The 12383-nt window shown below is 62.0% G+C and overlaps 1 protein-coding gene across 1 annotated transcript; it reads right to left on the reverse strand.

Moving 5' to 3' along the window:
* Window positions 1-200: 200 nt before the first annotated feature.
* On the reverse strand, window positions 201-10484 carry HS3ST2 (heparan sulfate-glucosamine 3-sulfotransferase 2). Its single transcript, XM_058816154.1, has 2 exons — window positions 10051-10484; window positions 201-1345 (listed from the first exon to the last, which is right to left on the reverse strand). The coding sequence occupies exons 1-2, from the start codon at window positions 10482-10484 to the stop codon at window positions 727-729; spliced, it is 1053 nt and encodes a 350-aa protein (XP_058672137.1). The 3' UTR covers window positions 201-726.
* Between the last annotated feature and the right edge of the window lie 1899 nt (window positions 10485-12383).

The following is a 12383-nucleotide window of genomic DNA, read 5'->3' on the forward strand; positions in this document are numbered from 1 at the left end:
CCTGCCCGTTCCCTCGCTGCCTCGGGGTGTGGGGGCTCCCTGAGACCCCCAGCTCTGCCCAGCCCTGTCCTAAGAACAGCCCATGCATTCGGACTGGTGGAAGCCATTTTATTTACATGAAGGGATCACAAGCTGAACAAGGAAACTAGTGCCACTAAAGTACCCGTAACAGCAGGACTCTGTGCTTTATTCACAGGACAAAATATCAGTACAACATTTTCCATAGATTCTTTGTCAAGCAGATACATCTCACTGTCCTCAGGGGTACACATGGCGCGCAATGACAAAGTGCAGCTCTGCCTGCCCGGGACAGGGCCTGGCAGGGACAGTCCCACTGCCACTGTCCAGGAGCACCCATTGCTTTGGGACACAGAGGGCTGTGCTTTGGAGCAGCCTGGGCACAGGCTGCAGATGGGGCCATCCCCGTGGCCCAGGGACCTTGCGGTGCTCAGAGCAAACAGGAGCCCACAGAGGTGGCTGCTGGCCCGCTGGTACAGGCAGTGCTGCTGGGCACCCATCCCTTAGCTTGGTGGCTGCAGCAGGATCTGAGTCTTCCTTGTCTTGGTTCTCCAGAGCACTGCAGACTCCTCAGGGAGAGGGGACCCCCTTGCCTGGCTCTGCCCGCAATTCTGGGCAGGATGGGCTGAGGGGTCCTGGCTCCAGCCCCTTGGGCCCTCCTCAGAGAACACTGCAGCTTCCTGTCAGTGCAGCTCTGCTCCCGGACACTCACTCCCACCTGAAGTCCTGCCCGACTGTTTCATAGAATTTGATGTTATAAGGTCTATAAAAGTCCCGAAGCTGCTCGATGACCTCGGGGTCTATCTGCACGTGAGTCCTGCCCTTGGACTTGCCAAGGCAGCGGGGCAAGCCGCTGCTCTCTGACTTCTTCAGGCACGGGAAGCCTTTTGTCTTGTTGAAGTAGAAGTGCTTGTCAGTGATAACCCGTTTGATGCCCAGGAAATCCTGGACCTTGCCCATCTCGCCCGCCGGGTCCGTGATCAGCCTCTCGCCGCTGACGAAGTGGATCTGGGACAGGGGGAAGTACTGGAGCCAGCTCTGCAGGTGCACGGCGTACATGCCGATGCGGATGGCGTTCCAGGAGGTGTCCACCAGCCCCAGGCTGCGGTTGCGGAAGGTCAGCCCCTCGAAGGTGGGGATGTCTGGCTTCTTGGACAGCGTCTGCGTGTAGTCCGAGATGGCACGGGTCACCGGGTTGCGCACCACCACGATCAGCTTCGTGTCCCGGGACATGTTGAAGATGCGCCGCGGGGCCTCCTTGGTCACAAAGTAGCTGGGGGTCTTCTCCACCGTGATCTGGCTGTCGAGGGTTCGTGGCATCAGGCTCCTGCGGGCCAAGCAGAGGGGAATGGTAAGGGAGGAGCCGGCACTGGCACCGGGAGGTGGTGGCAGCGCCATGGGGCTGGTGACGTGTCCCCTCCCAGTGGGACCACGCAGGCACAGACCCCTCCAGCAGCTCTGTGGAGGACCCTGGCCGTGGATGGCTTCCAGGTCCATCCCAGTCCCAGGGGACAGCCAGGCAGAGGACGGGGCACCGGCAGCCCCACGCTCACACCAGTGTGCGTCCAGTGCCAGGATGCAGGAGTGGGATGGCTGTGCCACACCACCACCACAAGCAGCCTTGGGGAGCAATGGACAGAGCCCTGGGAGCTGTGCTGCTCTGCCAGTGGGAGCTGGGACAGGGAGCTGTCCAGGGATGTGGGCCTTGTGCCCGCCAGGGTATCACCCACTCCAAATGGGCTCCTGGGTACACACATCTGTTTCTGGCACTGGCAGCTGGGCTGCAGGCCAGGCAAGGAACACCAGCCTGGGGGAAATGCAGCATCCCTGCAGCCCAGCTTAGCACTAATTAAATAATTTGCTTTGACATCTGAACATCCAAATCAAATAAAAACTAATGGGATGGAAAGATTTATAAATTGGTCTTGTATTACTAGAGTAAACTATCAAATCCACTGCAGTCAGATGCATGGCACTGGAGGTGCCCTGGCTGGAGCAGGCAGGGACAGGTAGGGAATGCCTGGCTGGAGTGCGCAGGGAACTGTGGCAGCCAGGATGAGGCCAGCACCCCAACACCCCATCCCTCTGTGCATCCCTGCCTGCAGCCATCCCCCAGAGAGCCCGAGGCACAGGGCTATCTGTGCCACGAACCCAGACAGCTGCCAGGGCCACGGGGGCTCCCCAGGCTGGGCCGTGCAGTGACCAGGACCTGGCATCCCTAAAGCACAGCCCATGGCCAGCAGCTTTGGGCTGAGGAAAGACCTGACGGGGAGGAAGAGCAGCCCACAGCAGCTGTGCGAGCAGAGCACAGAGGTGGCAGAGCAGAGCCAGGGCATGGCAGGGAGAGGTGGCACCTGCCGAGGGCACCATCCCACGCACCCCCATGTGCTCTTGACCAGCCTCCTAACTGGAGAGAAAACAAACTAATTAGTCAGCATAAATTAGCAGGGCTGGTTCACTGAGGTACCTGAGCACGGATGGCGCTTAATTGGCCTTTCCCACTGCTCTGCTTCAAACCCCATAAATCCTGATTACGATTCCCATTGGTTAATGACCGTCAGGAAGCGCAGGCACACGGTTCTATCTCCACATCACAAACAAGTTTCATCATAAATCAGCGCAGGACAGCTCTGTAAGTGATTCACTATTACAATATATTGTGGAGGATCATAAAACTGCTGTTTCATTAATGGCTCATCCTCAAGCCTGTTAGATTTTCATTACGTGAGTTATTAGGTCCATGCATTCAAAATACAAAATTACAGGTTCTAATCCATTATGAAAAACACAAAACCTCTGCATAGTAAATTACTGAAATGAGACAAGAGTTGTTTTTTTTTAAATGGACTCCCAGTGTTTGCTGCTCATGAGCAACAGAGACTGCTGAGACAACAAAACACAGCACGGGCAGATAAATAAATCACCAGTGAAGCCATGCAAGGGGGAGAGATGTCATCCAGGCATTCATTTTCCCACTAACAGCAGGATCCCCAGGGCTGCAGGAGCAGGGAAATGCATGGCAAACTTAATTACACCAGACTTTAAAATAATATTTTTGGACTTGTGCACTCCCAGGGTTATTTGCATACAAATAGCATGTCACACAGCTCTAAGGCCCGGGCTGGCAGGTGCAGATGTGAAGGTTCTTGGTGCCACAGTGCGTGGCCAGGGCTGAGCCAGGAGCTGCTCCTGTGGCTCTGCTGCTGTCCCCAGCTGGCCTTGGCACTGCCTCTGGCGTGTGCTGAGCCAGCGGTGCCAGCTGGGGACAGGGATGTGACACTGGCAGGGGGAGGATGGCTGGGCACTCGCTCAGCACATTGCTCTGGCTGCAGGGACAGCATTGATTCCTCCTGAGTTAGAGACTGCTTTCACTAGAGCTGCCCAGTTCGTAAAGCTCTTTATTGCCACTTGATACGGGCACTGACACTCCCTTCAGCCCAGATTTAGAGGTTGCCCATGTTAGTGACATGGGGATGGGCACAGCCCAGGGGAGCTGCTGTGCCCTGCTGTGCCCAGCTGTGCCCACACCACCCCAGAGGTGCTGGGCAGCAATGCAGAGCCTGGCCTGGCTGTGCCAGCACGGAGGCAGCGGCTCGCCCTGAAGGGGTTAACTCTCACCAGCACCTTCCCGAGCCTGAATTATTAATTTTGTTATAATCTGCCTTTGGGCACCCTGCGGCCCCTACAACACTCCCACATTAAAGAAACATGCACTCCCTCACTGCTGCGCTGCTTTGATGTCGAACATGCGTGAAACACTCTCCCAGGGAGGAATTTGTACCAAATCTCATCAAACAATTGAGATATTGCAGATAAGAGCGGGGAGGGCAGTGCCCACTGATGATCCCATCACAGCCCTGCCCCAGCAGCTCTGGGTCAGTCCCTGCTGTGTGCAGAGCTTGGCCTGGGCCACCCTGGCTCCATCTGCTCAGGGGCACAGAAACAAACTGCCTGATGTGGCAAAAGCCCCGAGTGCCAGCTCTGTGCTGAGGGCTCTGCTGCCCCTGTGCCAGCTGATGCCAGCAGCAGGAGGGTGGGCTGTGAGCAGCTCCAGCTGCAGCTTGCTGTGCTGGGAGGTGAGCAGGGAGGCACAGGAGCTGGCACTGCTCCCGGCAGGGCTGACCTGTGCCATGCCGTGCCGTGCTGTGCCATGCCATGCCATGCCATGCTGTGCCATGCCGTGCCATGGGTGCACACATGGCTGGCAGCACCCTCAGCTCCTGCCTGGCACCTCTGCTCAGCAGGACCGTGGGTGGCAGTGGTGGATGAAAGCTCCAGCAAAGCCACTTCTGGCAGCCTCGGGAAGTTTGAACAGAACTGGCTAAACGTGTGAGAACCGAGGTGTGATGGAAATAAAAATCTCTGGTGAGAGATATCCCAGGGGTCATGGAGGGCACAGCAATGAGGGCTGAGGGCTGCAGCACCCTGCCAAGGGCTGCGAGGGGCTCAGGGGACAGGGGGGATCCCCAGCAGCCCTGGCACGCTGGCACCCCACGGGCTGGGCACTGCCATGGGCTGGGCACTGCCATGGCCAGCGGGACACACTGGGTGCAGACACAGCCCCATGCCCACAGCCACAAACACCACCCGAGGGCCCCTGGCTGAGCCCCACAGCCCTGCTGCCACCACCCCACACTACTGCAGCCAGGATTTAATGATAGAGCAGCTCCCTTTAATAAATGTTTATGTTCAAAGAATTTACACCAGCGCTTGCAGACAGCTAATGAGGGACATTTCCATGCATAAAAGCAGAGCGAACACAGTAATTAACTTTGTTGCTGATTCACTTTTAATCATTTAAATGCTCCAGAGATTTGCAGTGTCCTTTAAGTCAAGAGATTCTTTTCCAGAGGGCACACTGCCATTGCCTTTCACATGCACACACCTTTGTGTGACTCTCACCCTCCTCAGTAACTGCTCAGCACTGATGGAGGGCCTGGCAAAGGCCAAGGCCAGCTCTGAGGGCAGTGGAGCTGGCAAGGAGCAGGAGATGAGGGAGGGCTTCCTGCCCAGCTTGCACAGAGCCCAGCTCAGCCCTGCTGGGGACTGCCCTCTGCTCATGGACTGCCTGGAACTCACCCCTTCCCATTTCCAAGGCAACTCCTTCCACAGCTGAAACTCCAAAATGGAATACTCGTTTTTGAAACCTCTGCCTGCGCCCCAGCTGCTGCAGCAGTTCCCAGTTCCTGTGTCAGAGCCACGGTGGCCACTGGGTGACCTCCCTGTGCCAGCTGAGTGCAGATGGCACATGGACAGTACAACCAAGCACAAACCCCTCCCATGGCTCCTGGGGCTGCCCATCACCCCGAGGCCCCGTGAGCAGCTCTGGCCCTGCTCCCTGTGCGCTCAGCTCTGGGCACACACTGTGGGCACGGCCTGGCCCCACCATGGACACCCAGGGCCTGCCGGCCTTTCCTCACCAGCCTCCCAGGGCAGCCTGGCCCGTGGTGTGCCAGCTCACCAGCTGAATGTGGTGCTTCCAAAGCAAGCTGAGAACAAACTGCAGATTACAAGCAAGGTGAAGGAACGGACCTGATATACACGTCTTTAACACCAAAGGCAAGGCACACACGTGAGCTCATCTCAGCATCTCCCCCAGCTCCCCGGGCAGGGAAGCTCTCCTGGCCCGAGTGAGGGTCTGGCAGCACCTGACACAGCCCGGGCAGGTCAGCAGGAGCAGTGCAGGGGCAGCAGGGCAGGGCAGTGCCCAGCGAACGCTGCCCACACAGCCTCATGCAGCACTCTCTGCCACGGTTCCAGGCACATTCCCCAGAGCCAGGGCACTCTCTGAAGTCAAGGAAATTTCAAAGCATCCTTGAAGCTGCTGCCTTCCTCTCGTCTCACTAATTAACTTCACCCAAATGCACTGTCAGTAAAGCCCACAGCCATGTCCCGGGCAAAGCCTAATGGGCTCCCATTTGTGCGTGTGCCAGCCCGGCCATTAGCCGGCAGCAATTAGCAGTGGCCGGGAGCAATTAGCGTCTGCCGGCTCCGTGCTCGCCGTGCCACAGCCCCGGGGGCTCGGGGACACAGCCGGGTCCTGCAGGGTGCTCCAGCCACGCTCCTGGGCAGCGGCAGTGCCTGGGCACCCAGAGCCAGGGCAGGGCAGGGCTGGGGGCAGAGCTCCAGGCACCTGTCCCGGCCGTACAGGAGAGCCAGGCTGGGCACAGGTGCCATCCCTGGCATCAGGGCATTCGGGTCTGTGCAGAACCAGAGGGCTCTGCCCTGTGCCAGCACCGCCTCAGGGCTCGGCTGTGGCAGCCACAGGACGGGTGCCAGCCAGGCTCAGCCTGCTGCTGCTGCAGCCACAGGGAAAAGCCCCTCTCTGTGAAAACAGCCCTGGGGCACCTGACAGGACCACTCAGGAATCCTGATAAAGAAAACTGCACCCTGAGATGCTGCAATTGGAGCCACTGCTCAAATTAACGGCAATTTAAATCACACCACCTTCCCTGTGCTCTGGAAAATATTGAAGGTTATTGGCCCACACTACTCACAGCAGGAAAAAGCTCAATATTGAACATTTAGTGCAGGATTGGTAATGAATCGATATTCCCCAGAAGTCGCTGTTTGGTTTCAGTTGTCTTAAAACAGACCTTGCTAAAAATATCTTTCCTGTAGTGTATCTGTAGCTAATGAGGTGGATTAGAGAGTGATGGGAACTGGGAGCAGCACGGGGCTCAGGGCGTGGAGCCGCTGAGAGGCAGCCCTGGGTGGTGGTCCCACAGGGGGGAGCTGGGGCTGGCTGTGCCCAGCCTTATGCCTGGGGCTGGCTCTGCCCAGCCCTCGTCCCCGGGCCTGCCTCTGCCCAGCCCTCATTCCCCTGCACGGGCCTGGCTCTGCCCAGCCCTCATCCCCGGGGCTGGCTCTGCCCTGCCCTCATCCCCCTGCACGGGCCTGGCTCTGCCCAGCCCTCATCCCCGGGGCTGGCTCTGCCCAGCCCTCATCCCCCTGCACGGGCCTGGCTCTGCCCAGCCCTCATCCCCCTGCACGGGCGTGGCTCTGCCCAGCCCTCATCCCCGGGCCTGGCTCTGCCCAGCCCTCGCCCCCGGGCCTGCCTCTGCCCAGCCCTCGCCCCTGGGCCTGCCTCTGCCCAGCCCTCATCCCCCTGCACGGGCCTGGCTCTGCCCAGCCCTCATCCCCCTGCACGGGGAGCTGGGGCTACTCCGGGCCACGGCAGCAGCTGAGGCAGGAGGCACCATGAGAACAGCTGTGAACAAGCATGACATTTGGAGAGGCAAGGGCAGGCAGATGAGGAGGTGTCCCCTCCCGCTAGCTCTGCCATCTCTGCGTCAGACAAATGCCAGGGCAGAGGACAACGTGAGAAAATGATAACCAACGTTTCTGGAGCATCAGAGGGGCTCATTTCTCACGCTACGTGCAACTGCACCAGAGACCAGCTTGGTCTCTGCACTTGGGTCCCCACTGGGGCATAAGACACAGCTGACTCGGCATCAGCAGCCAGGGCTCCTGCAGGCAAAGCCTCTGCTCACACCAGGGAATGCCTTTACCTTTCCCTTTGCCTTGCCAAGGGGTCAGTGCCCCGGGCAGGCTGCAGTCACCACCCTCCAGCAGCCTGGCAGCTCCCTCCTGCTCTCCCCAGCCAGAGGCTGAACACAGCCCCAGCCAGGCCAGGGGCAGCCCCCACTCTGGGGTCCGGGCAGGAGCCCCCCACAATCCCTCAGAGCCCCCACATCCACTGCCCAGCCTCTGCTCTGTCCTTGTGGGCCATGGCCACGGGCAGGACTCTGCTCCCTGCTCCCAGGCTCTTGGCAGAGCGACAGAAGCTTATCCCACTGTGGGTTAGACCTGCTCCCCATTAATTGCTCCAGTTGCAAGGAGGAAAATCAATTCCACGTTTTATACTTTAGCAGCCTCTGTGCTTAAGTTTTGGCACATTTGGCAGTTTAAAAAAAAATAAGGTAATAAAACCAAGGAAGTGTCATTTAATTGTTTTAGCTGAACTAATTTGCAGGCCCCGCTTCTCTGGCATGATCTCTCTATTGATCCAGACAGAGCTGGGCCCTGGGGCAGGGCGCTGCTCACCTGGCCACGCTCCCACTGTTGCTCCAACTCACCCCAAAACCACCCTGCCACAGCCTCAGGCTGCATCCCTCCTGGCCATGGACAGGTCCCTTTGCATGGAGAATCCCAGATGGAACAATGGCTCAGGGTGGGAGGTGTCTGCCCAGCTGCACACTGCTGCAGCCCCTCAGTGCCAGCCTGAGGGGAGAGGGCACAGCTCCTGCTCAGCACCATCCCAGGCAGGGTCTGTCCCTTCATTCAGGGCAGGCTCCGTGTCCCAAACCTCAAAAGGGAGGAGTATCACAGGTCAGTCCTGCACTGCCCATGAGGCTCCCAGCCCCACATTTCCCACACTGACGGCACATAGGGCAAGCACAGCCCACATCAGTCACAGACACAGGCATGCAGGGAAGGATCCCAGCTCAGGATTTGGGGGGCTGTTTCCCAGCTAGGTGCTGAGCCCATGGAGCTCCCCTCTGAGCCAGGGTTCAGCCAAGACCCATCTGCTCCATCACCCATCCTGCCACTCTGGTGTCTTCCAGAGAAAGCACTGTCCTCACATGCCTGTGCTGCAGGGCTGCTCACAGCCGCAGGCTTTTGGGGGGTGCAGGAGGGATGACAGTGCCTGATGTTGGGGAGGATGTGGGAATGACACAGACCTGCCAAGAGGCAAGAGCAGATCAAGGGTATTGCTGTAGCTACTCTCTGAAGAGCAGGAGGAACGGGGCATGCTGCAGGACATCCTCAAGAGAAGGAAAAAGCTTCAGTAAGCTTCACCTGTGCCTGTCCTGGCTCTCCTGTCACCTGCCAGCAGTACGGGCGCCAAAGGATCTCAACACAGGGCAGCAGCGCTGCAGGTCTCCGTGCATGCCTGCACGAGCCCCAGCCACCAGGAGCCGAGCAGAGCTGGGAGTGAGCACCATGTCACACTGACTTCCACCTGCCTGCACGGGCACCGACCTGCTGCGGAACAGCCAGGAAAGCGCCGTCGGGATGGAGGCAGGAGAGCTTGGTGTGCCCCACAGGCCGCCTCCTCTGCCACCACGGTGCTCCGACACACAGACAGACAGAGCCCTTTCCCCTGCTCTGAGCTACAGGCAGCCGGGGCCCGGCCAAGCCCCGCTCGGCCTCCCGAGGCTGATGCCCAGCAGAAGCGCCGTGGCCTTGCCCAAAGGCACCCAGCCCTGTCCAAGAGCACAGCGAGCACTGCCAGAACACTGGGGGAACCTCGGGGAGCAGGGGCTGAGCGCCGGCAGCACCGCTGAGCCCACGGGCGCTGTGACCTGCTTACAGCAGCACTCACTGCCTCTCCAGAGCGCCCACCGCACCTCACAAAAGCCCTTACGGAAATTAAATCCCACCATCTCCTGCTGGAGACACACTCGCTGACCTCTGCAAATGGTTAGAGATTCCATATAGCTCCACAGTCACTCGAGTTCAGAGAGAGGGGATGGCAGAGGACAAGGACTGTCCCTCTCAGGAGCCAGCGATCAAAGCCGGCAGCAGAAGCGTGCGGGGCGCACCGAGCAGGGCTGCGGGAGGACAGTGCGTCCCGTGCAGGCACTCACGCGTTTTGGAGAACCGTTCACCCAGGCAAACGTTTCCTCAGACGGGATGGAAGGGATGCCCTGGCATCGTCCCGGCTCCGGGGCGCCTACCGGCAGGGCCGGGGCTCGGGGGGCTGCAGCCGAGAGCGCCGGCGAACGGGCAGGACCGAGCAGCGACCCACTCGGCTACAGCAAGAAGAGACTAAGGAAAACTCCCGGAGAGCGGCCGGGCGACAGCTCCCGCCGCCTGCCGGGAGCGCTCCGGCCCCGCCGGCTCCACCGAGTGACCGAGGAACGCGGACCGAGTCCGCACCGAGAGCGAGAGCGCCGGGAGAAGAGCGGGGACGGGCAGCGGGCGGCGGTGCCCGCGGTGCGGGGGGACGGGGACGCTCCGGGACGCGGGACGGCCAAGGGGTGCCCGGGGCGGGCGGGGACCGGTGCCGCAGCCCCCCGCCCTCACCTGTACCACTCCAGCCCGCGGTGGTAGTTCCTGTCGAAGAAGTGGGGCTCGGTGCCCAGGGCGCGCACCTCGGGGTGCACCCGGATGAACTCCAGCACGGCGCGGGTGCCGCCCTTCTTGACGCCCACCACGATGGCCCGCGGCAGGCGCTTGGTGCCGGGCCGGGCGGGCCCCGGGGCGCTGCCGGCCGGCGGGGCGGGGGCCGCCCGCCCGCACGGCCGCGACTGCTGCAGAAGTTTCTTGGCGGCGGCGGCGCGGGCGGGCGGGCAGCGGGCGCGGGGCGCGGCGGGGCTGCCGCAGCAGCACAGGAGGCTGTAGCACAGGTACGAGCAGGACAGCGACAGCGTGAAGAGGACGAGGACCCTCCCTGCCAGCCGCCGGGACGGAGCCGGAGCCACGGCCGGGGCCCGCCCGCTCGGCGCCCTACGCGCCATGGCTCCATGGGGCCGCGCCGCCGGGCACGGCGGGCCCCGGCCCGGCGCCCCGGCCCCGCCGCGGCCGCTCCGGCATCGCCCGCGGCTACGCGGCGGCGCGGCCGGGCCGCCCGAGGGGGCCGCGCCCGCCCCGGCCCCCCTGCGCCCGCCGCCCCGCCGCGGCCATCCCCGCCATCGGGCGGCGGCGGCTCCGCGCTGCCTCCGCGGGAAGTGCCGGGGCAGCGGCGGCTGCGTCGCTATTTAAGGGGCCGCCTGACGTCAGCGCCTCCCGGAGCCCCCGCGGCCGCTCGGCGGCCGGTGCCTCCCCCGGGCCGGGCCGGGCCGGGCCGGGCCGGGCCGGGCCGGGCCGGGCCGGGGGTGCCCTTCCTCCCGGCACCGGGCTGCCCGCGAGTCCCGCCCTGCCCGGCCCCGGTGCCGCTGCGCTCATCCCGTCCCCGGCCGCGCTGTCCCGCCCGGCCCTGCCCCGCTCTGCCCCCACATCCAGCCCTGAGCCGCTCGAAGCAGCGCTGTGGAGCCGGGGGCACTCGCCTCCGTCCCCGCAGCCGCACGCCCTCCGCCCGGGAGCGGGGAGCAGCGGCGGAGCGGGGTGAACGGCGGAACGGGGTGAGCAGCGGTCGCCGGGAGCGGCAGCCGGGGCGCGGGGCTGCCAGGGTCACGGCCGGTGCCCGGTGCCCCAGCCCGGTGCCGGAGCCGCGTTGCCCGAACCATCCGCCCCCGAGCGGGGCCGCCCCACGGCAGCATCGCTTCTGTCCTCGGGAGGGCAGGAGGAGCAGCCATCGGCCGCCGCCGTGCCGCCGGTAAGTAGGAGGGAAAGCTTTAAAGTGACGCATGAATTAAATTTCACTGCCGGGCTGGGGCTGCTCAGCCCCGCCTGTCCTGGCTCTGATGCCCCACATGCAGGCTGAGCCGGGGAGCCCCCGGCTGTGGCAGAGTCTGAATGCGGACTGCTCCATCTCCATCCCCGGCTCCCCTGTTCTTTCCTTTCCTTTCCCCTTGCACCCCGACATCCCAGGCTTCCGCTTGGCTGCTCCCGCTGAGCCAAAGGGCTGCGTGCGGCACCGCTCAGACATTAGCAGCCATCGCTCCTGCTTTCTCAGCACTAGAAGCTTGATCGGCTGCAGAAAAGTACTTGTCTCGTTCCTTGGGAAGAAGAATGATGACAAGGAGAGACAGGCAAGAAGTGCCAGCCCGACACAAACGAGGACGCCGCAGGCTCCCGGCTGCCAGTCCAGGGCGGGGACCAGGTTCCCTCCTGTGCAACACCCAGAACTCGGTGCAGACCTGAGAAACAATGGAAAAAAATGAAAAGCAGTGCTGCCTGCACGCTCTCACCTGGCTGGGGCATGGCACTGCTCCTCCCTGGGAGCAGGAATGGAGTTTCCAGGAAGACACATCCTGTTGCCTCAGGAGAGCTCTGGATCTAGAGGATGGGCTGAGTCCTTGTGGAGACAAACCTCATCATCCTCAGTGACCCACGGGTTTTTCTTTTTGGGACATTGGGTACAGTGCACTGGTCTGTGTGGCAGCAGGTTGTGGCAGGCAGGGCTGAGCCCCAGCCCCTCTGTGTGGCTCAAAGCAGGGGATGGAGCCACGGGCACAGCACCAGCCCAGAGGACAGCCCTGGGCCATCCCTGATGATGTGAACGTACCCTGGGCCATCCCTGATGATGTGAATGCACCCTGGGCCATCCCTGACCTGTGCGAATGCACCCAGGGCCATCCCTGACTGATGTGAACGCACCCAGGCCTGGTTCTGCCCCTCACACGCTGCACCAGAGCCAGCACAGGGCCGGGCAGGGCCTGGCACTGACAGAGCCCACAGGATTTCAGCCTGGGCCACTGCCCTGCCTGGGCAGCAACAGCAGGGCCGGAGGTACCTGAGGGGCCAGGCATTGGCAG

The sequence above is a fragment of the Ammospiza caudacuta genome, chromosome 17, assembly GCF_027887145.1.
Source record: "Ammospiza caudacuta isolate bAmmCau1 chromosome 17, bAmmCau1.pri, whole genome shotgun sequence".
Taxonomy (NCBI): Eukaryota; Metazoa; Chordata; class Aves; order Passeriformes; family Passerellidae; genus Ammospiza; species Ammospiza caudacuta.

Bases quoted from the DNA above. Each gene is read 5' to 3' on its own strand.
- HS3ST2 (XM_058816154.1), bottom strand. From the start codon at position 10,484: ATGGCGCGTAGGGCGCCGAGCGGGCGGGCCCCGGCCGTGGCTCCGGCT. The intron at 1,346-10,050 runs GTGAGGGCGGGG...CTTGGCCCGCAG, and splicing joins CGCGGGCTGGAGTGGTACAG to GAGCCTGATGCCACGAACCC.